This window comes from Hypomesus transpacificus, chromosome 7 (assembly GCF_021917145.1).
Source record: "Hypomesus transpacificus isolate Combined female chromosome 7, fHypTra1, whole genome shotgun sequence".
NCBI classification, from domain to species: Eukaryota; Metazoa; Chordata; class Actinopteri; order Osmeriformes; family Osmeridae; genus Hypomesus; species Hypomesus transpacificus.
In genome coordinates, this window is record NC_061066.1 from 8,991,185 (window position 1) to 9,014,741 (window position 23,557).

Sequence of the window (23,557 nt, forward strand, 5' to 3'; positions counted from 1 at the left end):
ATTGACTGGAAGACCGGGACACACTCACTCACCGGAGGAAAAAGATATAAGAGTAGTTCTCCATCACCGTGTGCGACTGACACGACAGGTACCCGAGCCCCGTAAGATTGAGTCGCGAGCCGGCGGGAACCTCCAGCATACTGCCCCACGCCTGGTCGCACACGAGCTCTACCTCCGCCGAATAGAGAAGACCCTCTTCCGCGCCCTCATACCCGTACCCAAACGGGAACGGCAGTGAGTTGTAGAGGTTCTCGCCCCCACCGAACGGCTCCCGATGGATGGCAAGCACCTTGGCATACACTATGATCTCCGCAAGCTCCGCACGGCATCCCTCGCTGAGCGGACGCCACTCGGTAGGAAGCTGACATCCGTGCGTTGTCTCCAACGTCCATGTCACGCAGCCCAGCGCGAGGAGCAGGGACGCAAAGAGCATGGTGACTTCTGCAGTTACTTGTTCCCCGAGTTTACGCGTTACTAATCATAGACCCAAGAAAGCCGCGCTTGAAGCAGTTTTTTTATCACAATTTAGGAATGCATACTTACATAAGTAAAGTCTGTTTGTTTCAATAGTTCCACTATTATCCTTTGTGAGATGCTGATTTCATTTTTGTTGTATGACAGATTATAAGGGAGCAATAGACAGTCACCCAAGTTATTGTTTGCTAGAGCTTGTTTGTTATTGATAACATCCCCGTTAAAGACGACCAGACATATAGCTCCAGATGGATCCAAAAGCAACTACTTTAGGTGCGCAATATTTGACCTAGAGTCCAAAGTCTAACTTTGATGCCCGGAACAGCGGCGGCAGTCTACATCGTCCGGCTCTATTCAGAGACATTCCTGCAGGCTCTCTAAGCTGCAGACCTCAGCTGTCGCCTCACCCAATCAGACAGCTCCAAAGTTTGGTCAGCCAATCATTGACCAACCTCTGGTTTTATCTGTGAAAATGTTAAATGAATGAATTCTACAGCTGAGAACCACAATTGACAATTGAATCACTTTTAGAAAAAAAGTTACGGTTAGGAAATCACTCCGTTTATTAGGCATACGGGTGTGCGGTTTATAGGCAAAATTGTGGCCTATAAATCAATCAAGTCACTGGTCAGATTTTCCTTATCAAACTTTTTGATAAGGAACATTTAAAATGTCTGCAGTGATTTGTTCGAAAGTAACAAATGGTGGCACCAAATTAATAATAACTGACCTAGTTGCTGAAGTAATTATCTATAGGTGGAAAGGAGGCTTTAGTGTTGTGTAAACTATGTAAAGCTTGGCTATTGTGTTCAGTCTCTGATAATGAGTTTCGAACCATATATTTCTAAACACGTATAGCGCCATCTGCTGGGAATGTAGGATGCCTGCATTAAATACTTTGTCAAGAAGGCCAAATAATATTTTCCTAATCTTTGTAGTTTGGAAACATATTCTACCCAGCAGAAATTCAATATAAGCCGATGTGTGGAGAAAAATTACACTTTACGCTTTCGAAAACGTAATGATGAAAATACACTTTCATATTTGAATACAATAAATGTAAACAAATAATTGATTAATGGAGATGTGCACTTGTTCCTAAGCATGTCTAATGATCGAATGTGATGTCAATGCGCAAGGTCATTCCCGAAGGGAAATCCCAGTGGAAAAAGACTGGCCATGACGTCACTGTCAGCTGATCTAAAATATGTCATTTCTTCAGTAGGGGCGTTAGCGGCGCAGTTTTTTCCGCTAACACACGACACATACGGATAGGTTTTGGATGTTAAGCAGCCATTGAATTACTTCAGCCTTGCAACGTATGGTTAACTATTTTGCGCAGCAGATACAGAGTTTCTGATACTGCTGTGACGTAAGCTTTACACAGGAAACGCTCAAAACCAAAACAGATCAGAAGACGTTTGTGCAGTTAGGACGACTTGTCTTTGGACCTATCTAACCGAATTTGTGATTGTAACATATTTGTGTTCTTAACCGCAGGTAAGTCAAACTATCTCATAATTAATTAATGTAGGTTATGTTGTATGTAAAATGTGACGCACTTAAATGATCCAGCTGAAGTTATTAACTTTATAAGTGTCCTGTCTAATGTGAAAATATTTAAGGCCTAACTTAAGGTAGTCACGGTTCTAATTACCTAAGCGCTACATAAATACGCGTAAGTAAAAAACGATTGGAAAAACAACTTTGACATTGAACATTACTCACTTGTCGTTAATCAATATTTTATCATCAACTGCGTAGGCTATCTACAGTTGTTCGTGTTGTGCTACCTGATAGAGACATTTATTGATAGGCCTACTTTTAGAATGACTTGACATGTACTGGTCGCCCTAAGACATGGACATCAGGCTAGAGTCCGCCCCGACACGTGACTGTTGATAAGAATGTTGAATTAGAAACTTGCGCTTTCGTTATTGAGCAACAACGCCAGGAAAAGCCATGTCTCTCAAAACCTCAATTTCTACTGAGAAGAAATAATATATCTCTTTTTGAAACCTGTTTTCCGCGGGTGTAGGGGCTGGAAACATGGCAACAGGCACCCCCATGGTGAACGGGGAAGTGTCCCGCCACCCCGCGGGAGGAGTGCACCCCAGCCCAGGAGAGGGAACTCTGGAGGGCACGTTGCATCAGATGAACATCCTCATCCAGGAGAACAGGGACCTGAAGGGTGAGGGCCTGGTGAGGGGGTAGTGGTGGTTTAATGAGAGACAGAGAGAGAGACACAGAGAGAGAGACAGAAAGAGAGACAGAGAGACAGACAGAGAGAGAGAGACAGACAGAGAGACAGACAGAGAGAGAGAGACAGAGATAGTTAATACTTTATTGGGCCCGACCCAATAAACAAACATTTGTTTAGGGCCCCGTGATTTGTTTGCCCCCCTCCCCCACAAAAGGGGAAAAGAAAAAAAAGAAATTGCCAATCAAAAGGCCCCCCTACACTATTTCTGTCTGGGATCCCCAAAACAGAAGGGGTACATGTGTGTACTGTACTCAACCTACCCTGTGTCTCCCCCTTGCAGAGGCTCTCAGAATGACCAACCTGTCGATGAAGGAGCGCTTTGAGGACCTGTCCACCTGGAAGGAGAAGCAGAGAGAGGAGAGAGACTTCCTGGAGGGAAAGCTGGATGAGGCGAGGCGGCGCATTGAGGCGCTCACCTTAGACGACCAGGAGCCGAGGAGCCGGAGGGGGGAGCAGGAGGGAGGAGCAGAGGGTAGGGGACAGGTCAGTAGTCTGTCTTTGTCAGTTTTAGACAGCTTTATTTAACCAGCTGTATTACGTTTTATTCTTTCTCACTAGTCAGCAATTCATCTCAGGTAAAAAAAAAAATGTTTGTGAAGGTTCCCCCTTGGCTTTGGCTGGCATATGAACGATGTTTGATTTGATCGTTTCATTTATACAGCTGATGCAGATGTTTTGATTGGGTACCATCTAGGGAGGTCCAGCCAATCAGAGTGCAGAGCTGGTGGCGCTGCGTGCCCAGGTGGCTCGTCTGCAGGCTGAGAAAAGTGACCTGGTGGCCATGAACTCTGAACTGCAGCTGAAGACTGGCCAGGACTCATCTGAGGACTCTTTCATAGAAATCAGGATTGCATCAGTGAGTAACACACACCACACACACACACACTCTCTCTCATGACCACATTGTGTGTGTTTGTGTTTAATTCTTTCCGTTGGCCGTCTCCAGGATGGAGAGTTGGGAGCGAAGGATGTGTGTGACGGCCTGGCCTCCAGGTTTGACATGAGCGCTTCTCGGCTGGAGTCTGAAGACTTGACGGTGAGCCAGCTGCTTCAGTCCCTGAGGAAGGAGACCCAGAGGGTGGAGAGGCTGCAAATTGAGCTCCAGGCTGCGAGGGCCAGGTGAGGCCTAACACCATGGTCTCACTACCACGTCACCTTTGATGATTCGAAGTGTTGGTGTGTTTCCTTTGTATCTGAGCTACTGATTTGCGGTGTGTGTGATGCGTTTAGGATTACAGAACTGGTGGAGAAGGAGAGCTCAGAGAGATACACTCAGACCTCCCTCCAGCTGGAGGAGAAAGGGGATGACCCACCCACCGCCGCAGGGGCTGCGATCGAGACAGAACAGAAGACGCAACAGGAAAATTCTGGAGCGGGGAAGGTACGCTACCAAAATATGCGTTCTTATGCTTGAAAACAAATCAATTTGTCTGCCAGTAGAGAAAGAACATTTCATCTGATAAGATTTCTTAAAACAATGTGTCGTTTACTTAAAGGAAGTCACTAGGTTATCCATTTACACTAGAAACAAGTTCAACTGGATTTAAAATCTATAAACAAGGTCATCCCACTTGGCTAGATGTAGAATCTTGGCAGTGTACATCCAGAATGCTCAGTCTCGCTGAGAGAGCAGTCAGACGAGAGCTCATGCGGTTAGTTTCATATTCAACATCTCACAAAGCCCGACAGTAACCCAGGAATCTTGTTTGTGTGCGTGTCCCAGACTGAGTCTGAGGTGGAGCACCTGCAGGGCCAGATGATGACACTGTTCAAAGAGTTGCAGCAGGCTCAGAGCAAACTGGACGAGGCTGAAGGCATGAAGAAGAACCTGCAAGACAGGTGAGAGGGAGGGAGGGAGGGAAGGAGGAAGTAGAGAGGGAGAAAGTAGAAAGTTGGAGGGAGGGACCATCAGTAAGAACAAAACAAACTTTTTCCTTCTCTCTACTGTCCTTTCCATCTCCCTCCCTCTCTCTCTCCGTCTCTCTCTCTCCGCCTGTCCTCTCTCGTCCTCCGCCCCAGATGCAGGGATGTGGAGCAGGATGTGGTGACACTGAAGGCCCAGCTGGTGGAGAAACAGCTGGTGCAGAGTGAGAATGACCGGCTCAAGCTCCAGGTGGACAGCAACAAGCAGCAGATCCAGCTGGAGCAGAGGAAGGCTGGAGAAGAGAGGTGGGTGGGGTGGGGTAATATATATTATTAAATGTAACATATTTGATATATGTAAATATTCTGCTTACATATGAATCAACTCAAGAAATTACCTACTCACACATATACACCCACATACACACACACTGAGGCGTGGCAGTGCTGGTTTGGAAATCCCCTGTTTATCTTTAGAAACCCCTCTTTCAGTTTCCACTGGTCATTGGTAGTTAACCTAAGTCATCAGTAACCCCCCTCCCCTCTCAGGAACAACCTGAGTCATCAGTAACCCCCCTCCCCTCTCAGGAACAACCTGAGTCATCAGTAACCCCCCTCCCCTCTCAGGAACATCCTGAGTCATCAGTAACCCCCCTCCCCTCTCAGGAACAACCTGAGTCATCAGTAACCCCCCTCCCCTCTCAGGAACATCCTGAGTCATCAGTAACCCCCCTCCCCTCTCAGGAACATCCTAAGTCATCAGTAACCCCCCTCCCCTCTCAGGAACATCCTAAGTCATCAGTAACCCCCCTCCCCTCTCAGGAACATCCTGAGTCATCAGTAACCCCCCTCCCCTCTCAGGAACATCCTAAGTCATCAGTAACCCCCCTCCCCTCTCAGGAACATCCTGAGTCATCAGTAACCCCCCTCCCCTCTCAGGAACATCCTGAGTCATCAGTAACCCCTCTCCCCTCTCAGGAACATCCTGAGTCATCAGTAACCCCCCTCCCCTCTCAGGAACATCCTGAGTCATCAGTAACCCCCCTCCCCTCTCAGGAACATCCTAAGTCATCAGTAACCCCTCTCCCCTCTCAGGAACATCCTAAGTCATCAGTAACCCCCCTCCCCTCTCAGGAACATCCTGAGTCATCAGTAACCCCCCTCCCCTCTCAGGAACATCCTAAGTCATCAGTAACCCCCCTCCCCTCTCAGGAACATCCTGAGTCATCAGTAACCCCCCTCCCCTCTCAGGAACATCCTGAGTCATCAGTAACCCCCCTCCCCTCTCAGGAACATCCTGAGTCATCAGTAACCCCCCTCCCCTCTCAGGAACATCCTGAGTCATCAGTCAGGAACAACCTCATCAGTAACCCCCCTCCCCTCTCAGGAACATCCTGAGTCATCAGTAACCCCCCTCCCCTCTCAGGAACATCCTGAGTCATCAGTAACCCCCCTCCCCTCTCAGGAACATCCTAAGTCATCAGTAACCCCCCTCCCCTCTCAGGAACATCCTGAGTCATCAGTAACCCCCCTCCCCTCTCAGGAACATCCTGAGTCATCAGTAACCCCCCTCCCCTCTCAGGAACATCCTGAGTCATCAGTAACCCCCCTCCCCTCTCAGGAACATCCTGAGTCATCAGTAACCCCCCTCCCCTCTCAGGAACATCCTGAGTCATCAGTAACCCCCCTCCCCTCTCAGGAACATCCTGAGTCATCAGTAACCCCCCTCCCCTCTCAGGAACATCCTGAGTCATCAGTAACCCCCCTCCCCTCTCAGGAACATCCTGAGTCATCAGTAACCCCCCTCCCCTCTCAGGAACATCCTGAGTCATCCCCCCTCCCCTCTCAGGAACATCCTGAGTCATCAGTAACCCCCCTCCCCTCTCAGGAACATCCTGAGTCATCAGTAACCCCCCTCCCCTCTCAGGAACATCCTGAGTCATCAGTAACCCCCCTCCCCTCTCAGGAACATCCTGAGTCATCAGTAACCCCCCTCCCCTCTCAGGAACATCCTGAGTCATCAGTAACCCCCCTCCCCTCTCAGGAACATCCTGAGTCATCAGTAACCCCCCTCCCCTCTCAGGAACATCCTGAGTCATCAGTAACCCCCCTCCCCTCTCAGGAACATCCTGAGTCATCAGTAACCCCCCTCCCCTCTCAGGAACATCCTGAGTCATCAGTAACCCCCCTCCCCTCTCAGGAACATCCTGAGTCATCAGTAACCCCCCTCCCCTCTCAGGAACATCCTGAGTCATCAGTAACCCCCCTCCCCTCTCAGGAACATCCTGAGTCATCAGTAACCCCCCTCCCCTCTCAGGAACATCCTGAGTCATCAGTAACCCCCCTCCCCTCTCAGGAACATCCTGAGTCATCAGTAACCCCCCTCCCCTCTCAGGAACATCCTGAGTCATCAGTAACCCCCCTCCCCTCTCAGGAACATCCTGAGTCATCAGTAACCCCCCTCCCCTCTCAGGAACAACCTGAGTCATCAGTAACCCCCCTCCCCTCTCAGGAACATCCTGAGTCATCAGTAACCCCCCTCCCCTCTCAGGAACATCCTAAGTCATCAGTAACCCCCCTCCCCTCTCAGGAACATCCTGAGTCATCAGTAACCCCCCTCCCCTCTCAGGAACATCCTGAGTCATCAGTAACCCCCCTCCCCTCTCAGGAACATCCTGAGTCATCAGTAACCCCCCTCCCCTCTCAGGAACATCCTGAGTCATCAGTAACCCCCCTCCCCTCTCAGGAACAACCTGAGTCATCAGTAACCCCCCTCCCCTCTCAGGAACATCCTGAGTCATCAGTAACCCCCCTCCCCTCTCAGGAACATCCCAAGTCATCAGTAACCCCCCTCCCCTCTCAGGAACATCCTGAGTCATCAGTAACCCCCGTCCCCTCTCAGGAACATCCTGAGTCATCAGTAACCCCCCTCCCCTCTCAGGAACATCCTAAGTCATCAGTAACCCCCCTCCCCTCTCAGGAACATCCTAAGTCATCAGTAACCCCCCTCCCCTCTCAGGAACATCCTAAGTCATCAGTAACCCCCCTCCCCTCTCAGGAACATCCTGAGTCATCAGTAACCCCCCTCCCCTCTCAGGAACATCCTGAGTCATCAGTAACCCCCCTCCCCTCTCAGGAACATCCTGAGTCATCAGTAACCCCCCTCCCCTCTCAGGAACATCCTGAGTCATCAGTAACCCCCCTCCCCTCTCAGGAACATCCTGAGTCATCAGTAACCCCCCTCCCCTCTCAGGAACATCCTAAGTCATCAGTAACCCCCCTCCCCTCTCAGGAACATCCTAAGTCATCAGTAACCCCCCTCCCCTCTCAGGAACATCCTGAGTCATCAGTAACCCCCCTCCCCTCTCAGGAACATCCTGAGTCATCAGTAACCCCCCTCCCCTCTCAGGAACATCCTGAGTCATCAGTAACCCCCCTCCCCTCTCAGGAACATCCTGAGTCATCAGTAACCCCCCTCCCCTCTCAGGAACATCCTGAGTCATCAGTAACCCCCCTCCCCTCTCAGGAACATCCTGAGTCATCAGTAACCCCCCTCCCCTCTCAGGAACATCCTAAGTCATCAGTAACCCCCCTCCCCTCTCAGGAACATCCTAAGTCATCAGTAACCCCCCTCCCCTCTCAGGAACATCCTGAGTCATCAGTAACCCCCCTCCCCTCTCAGGAACATCCTGAGTCATCAGTAACCCCCCTCCCCTCTCAGGAACATCCTGAGTCATCAGTAACCCCCCTCCCCTCTCAGGAACAACCTGGCCCAGCTGAAAGACGCCTACACCAAGCTGTTTGAGGACTACAATGAGCTGAAGGAGGACAGGAAGAAGGTGAGTCCCCGCCCATCACCCGGCTCCAAAAACCCTCACTCCTACTGCCACTTCTACTAAACACACAGTTTATCCCTTCTCTGACCTCTGACCCTGTGTGACCTCTAGGGGTCAGCTTCTAAGGAGCTGGCAGATGACCTGCAGGTGCGCCTGGTCGCGGCAGAGCAGGCCCTGGCCACCAAGCAGCAGAAAATAGACGTCATGAAGCAGGAGATCTTCCAGAAGGAGAAGGAACTGGAGACCATCTCAGTGTTCCAGGCTCAGGTGTGACCCTGACCCCCCAGGAGAGCAGCCTCGTGGATGAGGTCTTCTCCTTGGCGTAGTCATATTTCCTGTGTGTGTTGTTGCTCACGCAGTTCCCAGTGCTGTATGTGTGATTTGGTAATCAATTAAATCAGGGAAAGCAAAGAAGAATCATCAAGTATTCTGTTGCTCTGCTTAGAACAGTTTGAGCATATACTTGTGTGTTTTGTGACGTGTGTTTTGTGTGTGTGTGTGTCCGTGCAGGCAGAAGTGTACTCCTCAGACTTTTACGCAGAGCGTGCCGCTCGGGAGAAGATCCACGAGGAGAGGGAGCGTCTCGCCACCCAGCTGGAGTTTGTCAAGAAGCAGAACTCTCAGCTGCAGGAGGAGATGGACTCTCTGGGCAGGTACGGCACGCTGGCACCGGACACTGGCTCCACGTTTCACCCGTGATTGGTCGTGATGGGTTACGTGAACAGATCAGCCAGTTAGAAAGGGATTTATTTCCCTTTGAAAGTTTGCACAGACAAGGAATTTGCTTTGGCAGGAAGGTGCATACTATAAACAATCTTAAATTTAAATATAAAATATAAGTTGCCGTAATTTACAATATAAAATACAAATATTACAGGAGATACAAATGGTACAGATACAGTTTTGTAATATAGTGCAAAATGCTAATTGTTTTAATACATGAAGTCATTAAAGACATGTCTTAAAACAATTTGCATTCATCAAATTTTAGTTACATTTATATTTAGTCATTTAGCAGACGCTCTTATCCGGAGCGACTTACAGTAAGTAAAGGGACATTCCTCCCGAGGCAAGTAGGGTGAAGTGCCTTGCCCAAGGACACAACTTCATTGGGCATGGCAAATGACGAACTGGCAACCTTCAGATTACTAGCCCGATTCCCTAACCACTCAGCCACCCCCATGACTCCCCCAAAAATAGTTGTTGTCTTTCTTCCCCAGGATGTCACTCAGTGAGATGCAGATGAGACACGTGCCACGAGGAAGTAATCCACATGGGGGCGCTGGTTCCCAGGGAGCCAGAGGTACACACCTACAGAAGCCATTAAAATAACACATTAACACACACACTGGGCTTTCAGCTCACTTTTGGACAATTTGATGTCTATTAATTGTTATTGCTAGTTAATGCTAGTTTCGAAGGAGGCGGTTAATATAGTACTATAGATCAACAGTCCACAGTATTATATATGTACAGCAGGTAGTTTGTTCTGTGATGTTCAACCAGGGACGGTTTCTCCTAAATGGTTCTTCCTCCTACGTGGTCTGTCTTCCTATCAGGTGGTGATGGCAGGGACAGAACCCAGCAGGGAACCCTCCCTGAACACGCCTGTCCCAAGTGCTTTGAGATCTGCCCTGACCTGGACAGTCTTCAGATCCACATCATGGACTGCATCATCTAAAACCTTCCTTGTCGTCCCCGACACCATCTTCATCCTCTGCAGTAGCAGATGAAGCACTTTATTCAGAGTGTTCCTCTTTGTCGTTATTGCCCTCTGAGGGTCAGGGCTGCCTAGTGAGTGCTGGGGTCCTGTTCTTATTTAACATCTGTCTGGGTAGATAGAGGATATACTTTTAAAGCATGCTTAATACGCAGCGTCTCCACCGGACTGAGCAATACAGCTGTCTAGTTTTGCTGCCTCTCCCAATGCAGAATGTGTATGTTTGCAGAATGGGGGATCAAGAGTTTAATCGGCTTAAGAATTTAGAGGTTGGATGATTCACTGGTTTATTTATGCAGACTTGTGAGAATTTGGTTTTCTCTTTCGTTGATTTAAGGTGATCATTTGTTTCCTTACTTTTCCAGTATGCTACACGAACGGCCCAGATGAGAGATTCTCTTAAACGTATACGTTTTTTGGTTTATTTAATTGTCTCATTCTGGCATTTTGGGTGCGATTCAATAATAGGTGATTATTATTTCGATTAAGGAAGGTGGTAGTCCTTACTGAATGTAACACTTCTACGTTATTTTTAACGTTAGGTGTTCTACGTTAATGAGATAAAGAATTTGTGTCCATAAAATTCTAATTATGAAGTTGATATAGAGAGAGCGAGATGCATTGTCTCTTGACCAGATATGAAGAACTGAAAGTCCGCATAATGTGGGCAATCGCTACTGTAGCGTAACAAATAAATCCTTCACCAAAGTTCCATTAGTATAACTTAATAAATGGTTTTCATACACCACTGTGTTTCATGGCCATATTTGTGACCTACAGATAATCCAGTTGTGTGTCAGAGATACTTTTTATTGTAAATAAAGACTACAATAAAGCGTAGCTGTATTCTAAGGACTACACGAATATGCCTGTAACAATTTGAACAAATAAACGATTCATGTTATGTGTGTAATGATTCTAGATTTTACGTTATTTGGGGAATTTTGTGATAAAATAATAAAATGTGTATATTATAGGATATATAAATATACACTATTGAATCAAGCATCTTTATGGACAGGCTAAATCTATGGCCACCTACGTAAAATGTTGACAACAAATGGGGGCCTTCGTTTAGCGCCAGTTTTCAGATCGCTGCCAGTGGCACTATTCTCTCTGACAGTGATCAGTTCAAGGAACGAAGGAATTGTTCTTTCACATAAGGTAATTTCGTAAGAGCATATTATTGACGGAGTCAGACATCATATAGCTATAGACACAACCAGTAAACTGGCATGATTTCTAGTATAATGTTACCATGAGACGGGGGAGGAAATCCAGTTGGATTTGTCCTTGCTAGCATACTTTTTTCCCGGCGCATATAACAGCGTTTCCTTTATCTTTACAGATCCTTTTTTTCCACAATCTAATCATTGGATCTTAGTTTTCACAATGGAAGGTAAGGTCATCGTCCATGAGCTAAAACACGACGATTTATTTTGGTGTGAGTGAGTGGCTACCGTCATTCAATATCCTATTCCTATATATATATTTTTTTTTATCTCAGCGGAAGACGACTTGGACATTCTGACAGCGTTGTTGGCTGAGAACGAGTGTGAGGAACAAGAGGAGCAGGAGACTAAGGACGACCTAGATGACCTGTTCGACGATGATGATGATGAAGAGTACACAGAGGGGGCCGAGGAAGACTCCACAGCAGCCGCTGCTCTCTTCGGTGACGTCGACGACATTGAGGAAGAGGAGGAAAAGGAGGACAAGAAAGAAAAGAACAGGACGCTTAAAGGACAAACTAGCGACAACCTCAACAAGTCCAAGGAAGATCTAGAAGGTTGGTAAACGAGCAGAAATCTGACTGATAAGAATCTAGATTCCTAATCACAGTGTCACCTCTGCCCTTACCCTGCTGCTTGCTCACCTATAAGTGCGTGTGTGTATGTGTGTGTGTACGTGTGTGTGTGTGCGCGTGTGTGCCATCTTAGATGAGTTGAGGCGCATGCAGGAGAAGATGCAGATGTTACAGCAGCAGCTGGAGGCTTCTCAGAAGAGTTCCGAAGTTCCGTCCGCCCCAGTCCGAACCCCAGGTTCAAAACCCGTCGCCACACCCCAGCGCCAACCACAGACCCCCCACACACTGAAGACCACGCCCCACACAGGTATGACCTTGACGTGTGATGATGAAGCACTGTGTAACAGGGAGGCTGCAGTGAAGATTGAACCATCCGTCGTTTGTATAGGAACTCAAACCAGAGATTAGCGACATTGTTCTCTATGTAAGAGTAATAGTAGTGGCACTTTATGTATGTCCGTGTTGTTCCTGTTGGCAGGAAAGACCTTGCCTGGTCCAGGAAGCGGAAAGCCGAACAAACAGGCCCCTCCTGGTCCAGGAAGCGGAAAGCCGAACAAACAGGCCCCTCCTGGAGCAGGGAGAGGGGAGAGTTCCAGGTTACAGGAGTCCTCTGACTTTTCCTCCCAGCTCGTCAACGCAGACATGTTCAAGCCCAAAGGCCAGCGCACGGCCCACCAGACCGGAGCCAGCACTTCTACAGGTAGCTAGAGCTACCCTCAGACTCCTGATTAAATGCTGTGATATGATTCGTGAACGTTGGATCTTGATTGGTTACTTCCTTCTCAGCTTCTTCGGTAGACCGAGTGCCATTGGTGGAGATAAAGATGGGCAGTACGTTCCTGCCAGTGGAAACCAGCAGTAAGGTCAACAAAGCATCTCGTTCCCCGCCATCCTCCCAGACAAAGATGGCCGCTGCCTCATCCACAGCTCGACAAACGCAGTCTCTTCCCGCTCTTCCGAAAGACGTGGCCATTGAGAAGTACTCTGGACTGCGGCTGAGGTCAGCGCACACACTCCCAACTACACACACCCTCTCTAACTAACAAACACTCCCACAAACAAAGGCACTCCAGCGCAGGCCTCCAATCCGTTATCTGATTGGTCGATTTCAGGCGGCCGCGGGTGTCATCTACTGAAATGGATCGCAAGATGGCCGACCGCATGTTGATCCGTCTTTCCCAGCTTCCTGAGCGTGTGGGCAGGGAGAAGCTGGAGGAGAGCGACTGGGTCACCTTTGCAGTGCTGGTCAACAAGGCCACTCCTCAGAGCAACAGCAGTGTAAGACCACAGACCTCATACACACGACTCATATCCCTCTCTCTCATATCCCTCTCTCTCATATCCCTCTCTCTCATATCCCTGCATCCCTCTCCTGTCACAGGGGAAGACCTTCAGCATCTGGAAGCTGACTGACCTCCATAACCTGGAAGTGTTTGTGTCCCTCTTCCTGTTTGGGGAGGTGCACAAGGAGCACTGGAAGACTGAGGCTGGCACTGTGATCGGCATCCTCAACCCCAACCTCATGAAGCCCAAGGAGGGCTACGATGGGGTCAGTGGGTGTGTGTGTGTGTGTGTTTAAGAGAACCAGACAGACAGAGAGAGAGAGAATGTGTGTGTGTTTAAGAGAGAGAGACAGACAGAGAGAGAGAGAAAATATGTGTGTGTCTGTAATACAGACAGAGAAAGAAAGAGACAGAATATGTGTATGGTTGAATGGTATTTCTGAATCCCTCCCTCCCTCTCTCTCCTCCCCCTCCCAGGTCAGTCTGTCTATAGACCACCCCCAGAAGGTGATGCTGTTGGGGGAGGCTCAAGACTATGGGACCTGCCAGGCCATGAAGAAGAACGGTGACCCCTGCTCTCAGATTGTCAACATGGTAGGCCTGTCTTCCCCTCTCTCCCTCACCTACATTAGCTGCCTACCTCGAACTCTCTGGGCATTTCTTTTTCTTTTTTTTGAATATTCTCTCATCCTTTCAAAACTTATTTTCACACATAACACAATCCAAAATGTTTCTGAAACCTTCTTTCCAATTTTATTAGATTTTTTTCAACCTTGCAAAACTTTTTTTCAAAACTTTTTCACACACGACACGACACAAAAATGTTTCTGAAACTTTTGTGAAGTAAATAGTGAAGTACATACCAGAAAAATCTACTTAAGTACAGTAACGAAGTGTTTAAACTTCTTTACTCAAACTGTCTCTGTCCAGAAAGGCCACAAATATATGCTAAAAAAATCTATATCTCACTGCAGTACGAGTGCCAGTACTGCCAGTACCACGTCAAGGCCCAGTACAAGAAGATGAGCGCCCAGAGAGCCGAGCTGCAGTCCAGCTACTCAGGGAAGGTTCCGGGGAAGGTCAAAGGTCGGGGCAACAGTCTGAAGGAGCGACTGTGTCAGACAGGCTTCCACTATGGGGGCGTGTCCTCAGCTGCCTGTGCCGCATCACTGTGAGTGTGTGTGTGAGTGAGTGTGTGTGTGTTACTATTTGTTCAAGATTTCGTTTTTGTGTTGTTGTTTTTGTGTCTTTTAGGATTGTATTTGTGTGTGTGTCTGTTCCTACGTTTGGTATTGTATTTCCTGATGTGTGTTGAGTGTGTTTAACCTGGTCCACAGGTCGGCTTCGCACCCCAAGAAGCCCAACCAGACCACCCTGAGCAGCTTGTTCATCAAGGGCTCCGACCAGCTGGCCAGCCAGGCCAAGACGCTGGGTGAGACTGGAGGAGGAGAGAGGGAGGAAGGGGGTTTGGGAGAGAAAGGGGAGGGAGGAAGGGGGTTTGGGAGAGACTGGAGGAGGAGAGAGGGAGGAAGGGGGTTTGGGGGAGACTGGAGGAGGAGAGAGGGAGGAAGGGGGTTTGGGAGAGACTGGAGGAGGAGAGAGGGAGAAAGGGGGTTTGGGAGAGAATGGAGAAGGAGAGAAGGAGGAAGGGGGTTTGGGGGAGACTGGAGGGGGAGAGAGGGAGGAAAGGGGTTTGGGAGAGAAAGGAGAGGGAGTTTAAAGGGAATGAGGAGGGTAACAGACACAGAAAAGAGGGAGGGAAAATATGAATGCCACTGAGAAAGAGACAGTATTAGAGAGTGAGGGGAAAAGACAGTATTAGAGAGAGTGAGGGAAAGAGACAGTATTAGAGAGAGTGAGGGAAAGAGACAGTATTAGAGAGAGAGGAGAGGAGGTTTGACTCTTGACGAGGTGTGTGTGTGTGTGTGCAGCGCTGAGCTCTAACGAGGTGTCGGGATGCTCAGATGACTTCAAGAGCCTTCTGTGTCAGCCCACCCCTGGAGCCCTGCAGCTGAAGAAGCACCTGACCCACGCAGCCAAGAAGCCTGCAGGTCAGCCTGGCACGTCACATCGCTGGTTCTCTGTCGCTGGTCGCCCCGTTTGTCTCTTTCTCTCTGCCTCTGCCCTCGTTACTCTTTTTGACAGACTCTCTTTATTTCCCTGTCTCTCTCTTCTCTCTGTGTCTCACTCCCTGTGTGTCTCCCTCTCCTGTCTCTCTCCCTCTCCTGTCTCTCTCCCTCTCCTGTCTCTCTCCCTCTCCTGTCTCTCCCTCCCTCTCTCTCCCCAGGCTCCCAGGGCTCTGCTGGAGGAGGGCTCCAGTCCATCTCGGCCTCTGACCTCCTGAAACAGCAGAAGCAGCAGCAGCAGCAGCTGTTAGAGAACCGCAAGCGACGGGCGGAAGAGATCCAGAAGAGGATCCTCCAGAACTCTGGGGCCGCTCCCCTGGGGGGCCCCGCTCCTCCGGGGGGCCCCGCCCGTAGGCCCCTGCTCTCCCCCAGAGCTGCCTCCGAGGCCCCCCGGGCCCCCCAGAGCCCAGCCACCCCCACCCTGGGAAGAGGCTTCACAGACGGAGACGACATCTTGTTCTACGACCACACCCCTCCACCTCCGCCTTCTTCCCTCAGCCTATCAGCTGCCAAGGTGGGGTGGCGTCAGTGTCATAGTGACGATAGGCTGACTAAGACTTGTGTTGGAGAGGGCGTTCTCTTATATTTCCCTCTTATTCCTCATATTTCCTCATTTTTGAATCGATGGCTTTAGTTTGTGGTCTGTGAGTAAAGGTCAGAGGTCGGTCTGACAGTCCCGCCCCCTCTCTCTCTCCAGTTGGCTGCTTTGAAGAAGCTGAGGGCTAAAGGGGAGGGGCTAGCGAAGGAAGACCCCAACGCCGTGAAGAGGAAGAGGAGCGGTGACATCATCAGCGCCAGGGTGGAGAGCAACCTCGCCTCGCCCGACGGTACGCACACACACACACCTGTCAACACCTACACACACACATCAGTATCAACACACACACACCTATTGACATGTACACACATTCACACACCGTAAACAAACACGCGCACACACATACACTTCACCACCTACAAACATACATTTACACTATTGCACACACACACACACACAAGTTCCAAGGTCCAAATCCCTGCCTGAACCGTTCGTTCCTGTTCCGACCGCACACGTACAGAGGACAAGCCAGGCCCGGAGGGGGAGGAGCCAGCCCAGAAGAAGAGGCGGGAGAACCTGGATTACATCCAATCAGAGGAGTTCCAGAAGATCCTCAACGCCAAGTCCCGCCATGGGGCGGAGCTACAGGCCGTAAGTCTGGGTTACCACGGCAACCTCCGAGCCGAACCACTCACAGATGTGCAGTGAAGTTACCGTAGTTACAGCTACTCAACGTTGTCTTAATTAGACGAGGAATGCAAGCATCCTACCCTGTGTGACCATTTAATGATTCCCTCCAACCCAAATGTAATAGTTCCCCTCTGTGTCCCCGCCCCCCGCCCCGCCCCCCATCCCCAGGCTGAGTACCAGCTGCAGGAGCGATACTTCGACCCCCTGGTGAAGAAGGAACAGCTGGAGGAGAAGATGAGGAACATCAGGGAGATGAAGTGCAGAGCCGTCACCTGCAGGAACGTGAGTGTTTCCCCACGCTTCTCTGGAAAGCATCCTGGCTCTGCTGTACATGAACACACACACACACATTGTACACAACACACACTGTACACAGTACACACTACACCGTACGCACCGTACACACTACACACTGTACACAACACACACTGTACCTGAAACACACTCTACATGCATAATACATATACGTATAAAATGCATTTGATCATGCAAGGCCTTATTCCCCTGAGAGTACCTATGAACATTGTATACCTGGACACCTTTATATATGTAGAGATGAAACTGTGTGTGTGTGTGTGTGTGTGTGTGTGTGTGTGTGTGTGTGTGTGTGTGTGTGTGTGCAGTGTAAGTACACCTACTTCAAGCCAGCAGACAGGTGCAAAGAGCTGAACCACCACCTCCAGTGGCACGACGCCCTCAAGCGCTTCTTCAAGTGTCCCTGTGGACAGAGGGCCATCGCCCTGGACCGCCTGCCCAACAAGCACTGCAGGTGGGACACACACACACAACCTTTCTTTCTACAACCTCAACTTCACTTTTTCTGACAGTATATTGAGTTGATGTTTGTTGTTTTGTTTCCACCCTGCTTTAGCAACTGTGGCTTGTTCAAGTGGGAGAGAGATGGCATGCTGAAGGTAAGCTAGCCCAGCTCTGGTGTGGATGCCGGCCACTGTAGCTTCCTTGGGTGATGATGACTTCCTGTTTCCTGTACGATGACCATTTCCTTTTCCTGTGTGCAGGAGAAGGCGGGGCCTAAGATAGCAGGAGAGCTCCTACAGCCCCGGGGAGAGGAGCAGCCCCGGTTCCTCAGCAGCATGATGTAAACACCTTCATCATCATCCTCATCTCAGCAGCATGATGTAAACACCTTCATCCTCATCTCAGCAGCATGATGTAAACACCTTCATCCTCATCTCAGCAGCATGATGTAAACACCTTCATCCTCATCTCAGCAGCATGATGTAAACACCTTCATCATCATCATCATCTCAGCAGCATGATGTAAACACCTTCATCATCATCATCAGCAGCATGATGTAAACACCATCATCATCATCTTCAGCTGCAGGTGTTGGTAGTGTCAAAGATTTTATGTTTATTACGGTTTTTATTTCATTTGAAGGGAGAGGTTTCATGATTGTGAACGACATTTTGTAAGTGGATTATGGACTTTTAATTATTGTGTTTTTACTGAAATGTGAATGGATGGTGGTTTGTAAAGTTTGTTATTATGGACTACCAGCAGCACAGGCTGGGATTATTAAATCGTGTTTAGTGATTTACCAGTGATCTGCTTTGCTTCTTCATCCAACACTCTAAGAAACATCTAGAGGCAGTTACTGCCCCTAGCCCGATCCCCTGCCAGTAATTCACATCCAGTCAAATGGGTCCAGTCAGGTTATACAGCTCTACTACCTCTCTCTTAAGTTAGGTAACGACCATCCTAGTGGTTAGGGTCAGGTAGCACCGCTGCAGGGTGAACCCCTGTTTGGTTGGTTTCTCTTTCACGTTTGTATTTTTTTTAATATACTTTTTGATACTTTCTACTTCCCTTCCTCCCCCCCCCCCCTCTCTCCTGCACCCGGCGTGTTCCATTTCCACTGTATGGAATGTTGGAATGCTCGCACGGAATCCAGACGTTTATCTCAGACTGATGAGTTCTCCATGACGCTCTCTCCCTCTCTCTCTCTCTCTTTTTTCCTCCCCCCTGTCTATCTTTGTCTCCCCTCAGGAATCTGGGTTCTACCTGCTAGCCTGTGCTTGAGAGTTCTGTCATAGAACTTAAGAATCATGATGACACACTACAATTGGAATCATCTTTATTGAACGGTTCTTGAACGGAGTTACAGGTCGTATTTTTGATGTTGTGTGTGTGTGTGTGTGTGTGTGCAGTTTAACTAAAGACAACCTGGACCCAGCAGAGTAAGGACTCTTAGTGGTCCTGTCTGTCAGGAGACTCTGACAGCAGCTGTCTGTCGTAGTTTAGGCTTCAGACAAGAAAAGAATCAGAATATACAATAATAATACAAATACAAGATAATATAAAAGATACAAATAAGCATGCGAGAGGTTTTTAAAGCGCCTAATAACCACACGCCGGTTGTTATCGGCTATTGTACACGCCTGCAGATATGCATTTGAATGACTCTAGTTTGTAAAAAGAGCAGTTATAGTTTTACGCTAGCTAAACGCTAGTGTCCTGGAAAGCAGGAAGGAGCAGCTTCAGAGGTGTGTAGCTTCACACTGCCAGAGGATGCTACTCTGTACACACACAGCTGTGACGGTCACAAGGCCAGCCAATCAGGACTAAGGCCCGGCCAATCATGACTAGGGCCCAGCCAATCATGACTGAGGCTTGCTGTGTCGACACGCCCCCCCCTGCCCCTGTGTTGGTGCTGCTCAGACGTAGTGGCGGTTGTGGTCGTAGCGAGGATAGAGGCCGTCGTAGTGGAACTCTCTCCACTGCTCCGTCTTCTCCCTGGTCCTCTCATTCTGCTCTGGACATCGAGGAAGGGAGGGGGAGAAGTTGGAGGGAGGGGGGGGGGGAGAGTTGGAGAGAGGAGGGAGGGAGAGAGTTGGAGAGAGGAGGGAGGGAGGGAGTTGGAGAGAGGAGGGAGGGAGGGAGTTGGAGAGAGGAGGGAGGGAGAGAGTTGGAGAGAGGAGGGAGGGAGGGAGAGAGTTGGAGAGAGGAGGGAGGGAGGGAGAGAGTTGGAGAGAGGAGGGAGGGAGGGAGAGAGTTGGAGAGAGGAGGGAGGGTGAGAGTTGGAGAGAGGAGGGAGGGAGGGAGTTGGAGAGAGGAGGGAGGGAGGGAGTTGGAAAGAGGAGGGAGGGAGGGAGTTGGAAAGAGGAGGGAGGGAGAGAGTTGGAGAGAGGAGGGAGTTGGAGAGAGGAGGGAGGGAGGGAGGGAGGGAGGGAGAGAGATGGAGGGAGGGAGAGTTAGTTAGAGGGAAAAGCCCCTGGGCTGTAATCAAACCTGGGCCCCTACGTTAAGGCCCTTACCACACCACCATGTTCAGTTAAATACATCCTAAATCGCGTTGGAGAGTCGGCCGCAGCGAGCAGCTGGACCTCAGTCTGTCTCACCGTCACGCTCCTCCTCCACATAGTTCTCAAACTCGCTCCTCTGCTCGTCGTAGTACTCTCTCCTCCTCTCATCAGCCGTCAGCCTCACCCTCTGCTCCGCTGGGGGGGGGGGGGGGGGGGGGGAGAGAGGAAGGGGTGGGAAGGGGGAGGCGGGGTGGGGTGGTGATGGTGGGGGAGGAGAGAGGTAGGGGTGGTGAGGGGAAAAGGGGGGGTGGAGGTAAGGGAGGGGTGGGGTGGTGATGGGGAGGGAGGAGGGGGGGGGAGGGAGGGAGGGAGGGAGAAGGGAGAGGTGGGGTGGTGATGGGGAGGAAGAAGGAGAGATGGGAGGGGGGGGAGAAGAGGGAGGGGAGGAGGGTGTTGATGGTTGGGGAGGAGAGAGAGAGGGGAGGGGTGGGGAGGGTGGTGATGGGGAGAAAGGAGAGGAGAGAGGGGGGGGGGGGGGGAAGAGGGAGGATTGGAAGAGGAGGAGGGGGGACATGAGGTGGTCGGGTCATTGAGGTAGTGTTTTCTTTTGCCTTAGTTGCATAACGACTCAAGTATTTTTGGCTGAGCACACTTGCCTGAATCTTATCCAAAGTCACGCATGCCAGGTACTGTGCACTGTGGACCTGGTTGTCCTAATCTAATGTCCTGGTTTAAGTGTTGGCGTGAATTCAGTCAGACACAAGCATAACCAGTCACACACGGTTCAGTGTCTGAGCAGTTATTTATCTCATCAAGCATCCCAGTGACATGGGCCTCAGGAGGAGACTCATGACTGCCTGCTTCTTATTCCCTCACCTCTTTTTAATCAACTTCTTCAGTCCCTCGTGATCATTCTGTATCACACAGAGTACACTCTGGAACGAGACAGGGGGAGCAGCCCTTTCAGAATCAATCTCAGTCCTCCTCTTCCTCTCCTCCTTCTCTCCTCCCCCCCTCCACTCTCCTCCTCCTCTCCTCCTTCTCTCCTCTCCCCCCCTCCTCCCCCTTTCCTCTCCCCCCCTCCACTCTCCTCCTCTCCTCCTTCTCTCCTCCCCCCCCTCCTCCCCCTTTCCTCTCCCCCCCTCCACTCTCCTCCTCCTCTCCTCCTTTTCTCCTCTCCCCCCCTCCTCCTTCTCTCCTCTCCTCCCCCTCCTCTCTCCTCCTTCTCCCCTCTCCCCCCCTCGTCCCCGTCCTATCTCTTCCTCCTCTCCACAATGTTAGGGTTAGTTGTTCCACACTTTCCATCCTCAGCTCCTGCAGAGCTCTTGAGAGCGTCTCTTCCCTCCCGGCAGTCCCTCACACACACACACGCACGCACACACAGGCACACACACACACATGGACAGGATTTCTAAATAAACTTTTCCCCAGGCTGTTGCCCAGCACAGTGCTTAGTATCTGGGGCCCTGCTCTCCTTGCTCCATGCTACCCTGTCACTCCTTCTGCTACCTCCAGCAACCTTGTGTGTCTGTCTATCTAGGTGTGTGTGTGTTTGTGTGTGTGAGAGAGACAGACACAGACAGACAGACAGACAGACAGCATAGCAGATGGATTTGAAGACGTTTTGACAGACGTCTGCTGTGCAGGCACCTGTGGGAAACGACCACAACCTCAACCCCAGCCCTCCATCCTCATCCATCGGCGCCCCCCATCAGCACCCCCATCGCGCCCTCCGCCCTGCCCTCGTCTCCATGACAACGTCCCTTTAGAGAAACGGAGCAGCCGACTCACCAAGGATCTCCGCCTGGTGTTTGGCGTAGCGACGACTGCGGCGTTTGAGAAAGTTGGAGGCGTCCGCCTCAGGCATGAAGACCCGGGCTGCTGATCCTGCAGGTCAGAGGTCAGAGGCTGGAGGTCACAGGAGGGGTCGTTAGAGGGTCAGGGGGGCGTGAGCAGGAAAGGTGTGGTTTTGTTAGACTGACCTTTGGGTTCCTCTGCTTTGCCATCGTCCCTGACGGCTGCTCCCTCCACCCCACTGAAGCCTGGAGAAGGGAGAGAGACACGGAGAGAGAGAGAGAGAGAGACAGAGAGACAGAGAGAGAGAGAGAGACAGAGAGAGAGACAGAGAGAGAGACAGAGACAGAGAGATGGTGAAAGAGAGATGGTTGAAAATAACTCCACGTCAAAGGAGTTCCAAGAGGAACTGCCTGGAAAAATCTAACACCTCCCCATGCACACTCACACACAAACACACACACAAACACACACACACACAAACACAAACACACACACAAACACACACTCAAACACACACACACAAACACACACACAAACACACACACAAACACAAACACACACACAAACACACACACAAACACACACAAACCTGCCGTTTCCTCCCCCCTAATCCAACCCATATGAGGTAAACACACCTGTGAGGGTGAGGAGGGTGGCGAGCAGGGAGATGAAGAGCAGATTGGTCCAGGTCATCATGTAGATCGCTGGGGCACTCGACTGGAAGAAAGCTGCAATAAACGAACTAGAGAGAGAAGGAGGGAGGGAGGAGGGCAGGAATGGAGAGAGTGGGAGGGTAGAGAGGGTGGGAGAGTCAGAATTGGGGACAGATGGAATTTCACTCACCCAAGGGAGGGGTGAGAGGGTGAGGAGAGGGAGGGAGGGAGGGGAGAAAGAGGAGTTTCTGGAACACAACCTGGGTGTACTAAACCGCACACTGAAAGCATTGTACGATCAGTATGCATAATGAAATCCCGAAGCGATTTCAGTTTCAAACACAGGACTGTGGTGGTGAAAAGACAGACTCACACACACACACACAGGATTATGAAGAGAATACATCGGATCTGATTCAGTGCAATTGAGGACAAATCTCTCATCACTGTCCAATCAAGTATCGTACAATTTTACTGGAAATTACCATGTAGTCGTTGCCCCTTTGTGTGTGTGTCTGAGATTTATCGGTGCTGATTTTTATCATTCTTGTCCTGTGTAGAATAGTGTGTGTTCTCTAGACACCCAGGTGTGTGTGGGGTTGAAGCATGTCAGGACCATGCTCATTGGAACCATCATCTCCTCTGGTTCCAATGATCTCACCCGATTGTTCCAATGAGCACAGCTCGTTCCAGCAACACGGCTTGATCTTGCACTAATATAACCTCCCTCATCACAGGCTGTCTCAGAACCTGAGGTGCCTAAACGCAAAAGCTCCCACACATCTATGGGATTCGTTACTCTTCATGAAATTATTTATATTTGTCATTATTGAAAACTCCAAGGGAACAGAATGTTTTGATGTATCGATGCTACGTTCATGTCGATGCAGGAAGGGAATTCGTTCAGGAGTGTTGCTGAGTTAATGCTTAAATACAGTAAATACTGTGCGGTCGAGTGCAACCTTACATTTACATTTTGTCATTTAGCAGACGCTCTTATCCAGAGCGACTTACAGTAAGTACAGGGACATTCCCCCGAAGCAAGTAGGGTGAAGTGCCAAAGGACACAACATAATTTGGCACGGCCGGGAATCGAACTGGCAACCTTCACTAGCCCGATTCCCTAACCGCTCAGCCACCTGACTCCCACCTCAGATGGAATGTTAAAGAGACTGGAGCAGGTGCGCTGTTTCGGATTGTGTCTCTGTTGACTATCGGCAGTCCTGCTTTCAATTTGACT

The 23,557-nt window shown here is 49.9% G+C and overlaps 4 protein-coding genes across 4 annotated transcripts; 2 read left to right on the forward strand and 2 right to left on the reverse strand.

Annotated features, from left to right (window-relative positions):
- Positions 1-28: 28 nt before the first annotated feature.
- ccdc3a (coiled-coil domain containing 3a) lies at positions 29-1,098 on the reverse strand. The gene has a single exon (XM_047022892.1). The coding sequence runs from the start codon at positions 431-433 to the stop codon at positions 29-31; it is 405 nt and encodes a 134-aa protein (XP_046878848.1). The 5' UTR covers positions 434-1,098.
- Positions 1,099-1,789: 691 nt separating this feature from the next.
- On the forward strand, positions 1,790-10,904 carry optn (optineurin). Its single transcript, XM_047022891.1, has 13 exons — positions 1,790-1,974; positions 2,513-2,665; positions 3,018-3,220; positions 3,432-3,593; positions 3,684-3,856; positions 3,968-4,118; positions 4,461-4,576; positions 4,757-4,906; positions 8,361-8,439; positions 8,548-8,703; positions 8,947-9,089; positions 9,657-9,739; positions 9,996-10,904. The coding sequence occupies exons 2-13, from the start codon at positions 2,524-2,526 to the stop codon at positions 10,115-10,117; spliced, it is 1,680 nt and encodes a 559-aa protein (XP_046878847.1). The 5' UTR covers positions 1,790-1,974; positions 2,513-2,523; the 3' UTR covers positions 10,118-10,904.
- A 305-nt stretch (positions 10,905-11,209) lies between these two features.
- Positions 11,210-18,167, forward strand: mcm10 (minichromosome maintenance 10 replication initiation factor). Its single transcript, XM_047022890.1, has 19 exons — positions 11,210-11,320; positions 11,505-11,555; positions 11,664-11,945; positions 12,097-12,270; positions 12,442-12,663; positions 12,750-12,963; positions 13,076-13,241; positions 13,345-13,512; positions 13,724-13,840; positions 14,221-14,417; positions 14,584-14,678; positions 15,178-15,297; positions 15,534-15,886; positions 16,070-16,199; positions 16,431-16,561; positions 16,769-16,882; positions 17,224-17,369; positions 17,472-17,514; positions 17,620-18,167. Exons 2-19 carry the CDS (start codon positions 11,549-11,551, stop codon positions 17,701-17,703), a joined length of 2,763 nt encoding a protein of 920 aa, XP_046878846.1. The 5' UTR covers positions 11,210-11,320; positions 11,505-11,548; the 3' UTR covers positions 17,704-18,167.
- A 515-nt stretch (positions 18,168-18,682) lies between these two features.
- Positions 18,683-23,349, reverse strand: ucmaa (upper zone of growth plate and cartilage matrix associated a). Its single transcript, XM_047022847.1, has 6 exons — positions 23,332-23,349; positions 22,300-22,406; positions 21,850-21,909; positions 21,659-21,754; positions 19,964-20,062; positions 18,683-19,377 (listed from the first exon to the last, which is right to left on the reverse strand). The coding sequence occupies exons 1-6, from the start codon at positions 23,346-23,348 to the stop codon at positions 19,280-19,282; spliced, it is 477 nt and encodes a 158-aa protein (XP_046878803.1). The 5' UTR covers position 23,349; the 3' UTR covers positions 18,683-19,279.
- Positions 23,350-23,557: the final 208 nt, after the last annotated feature.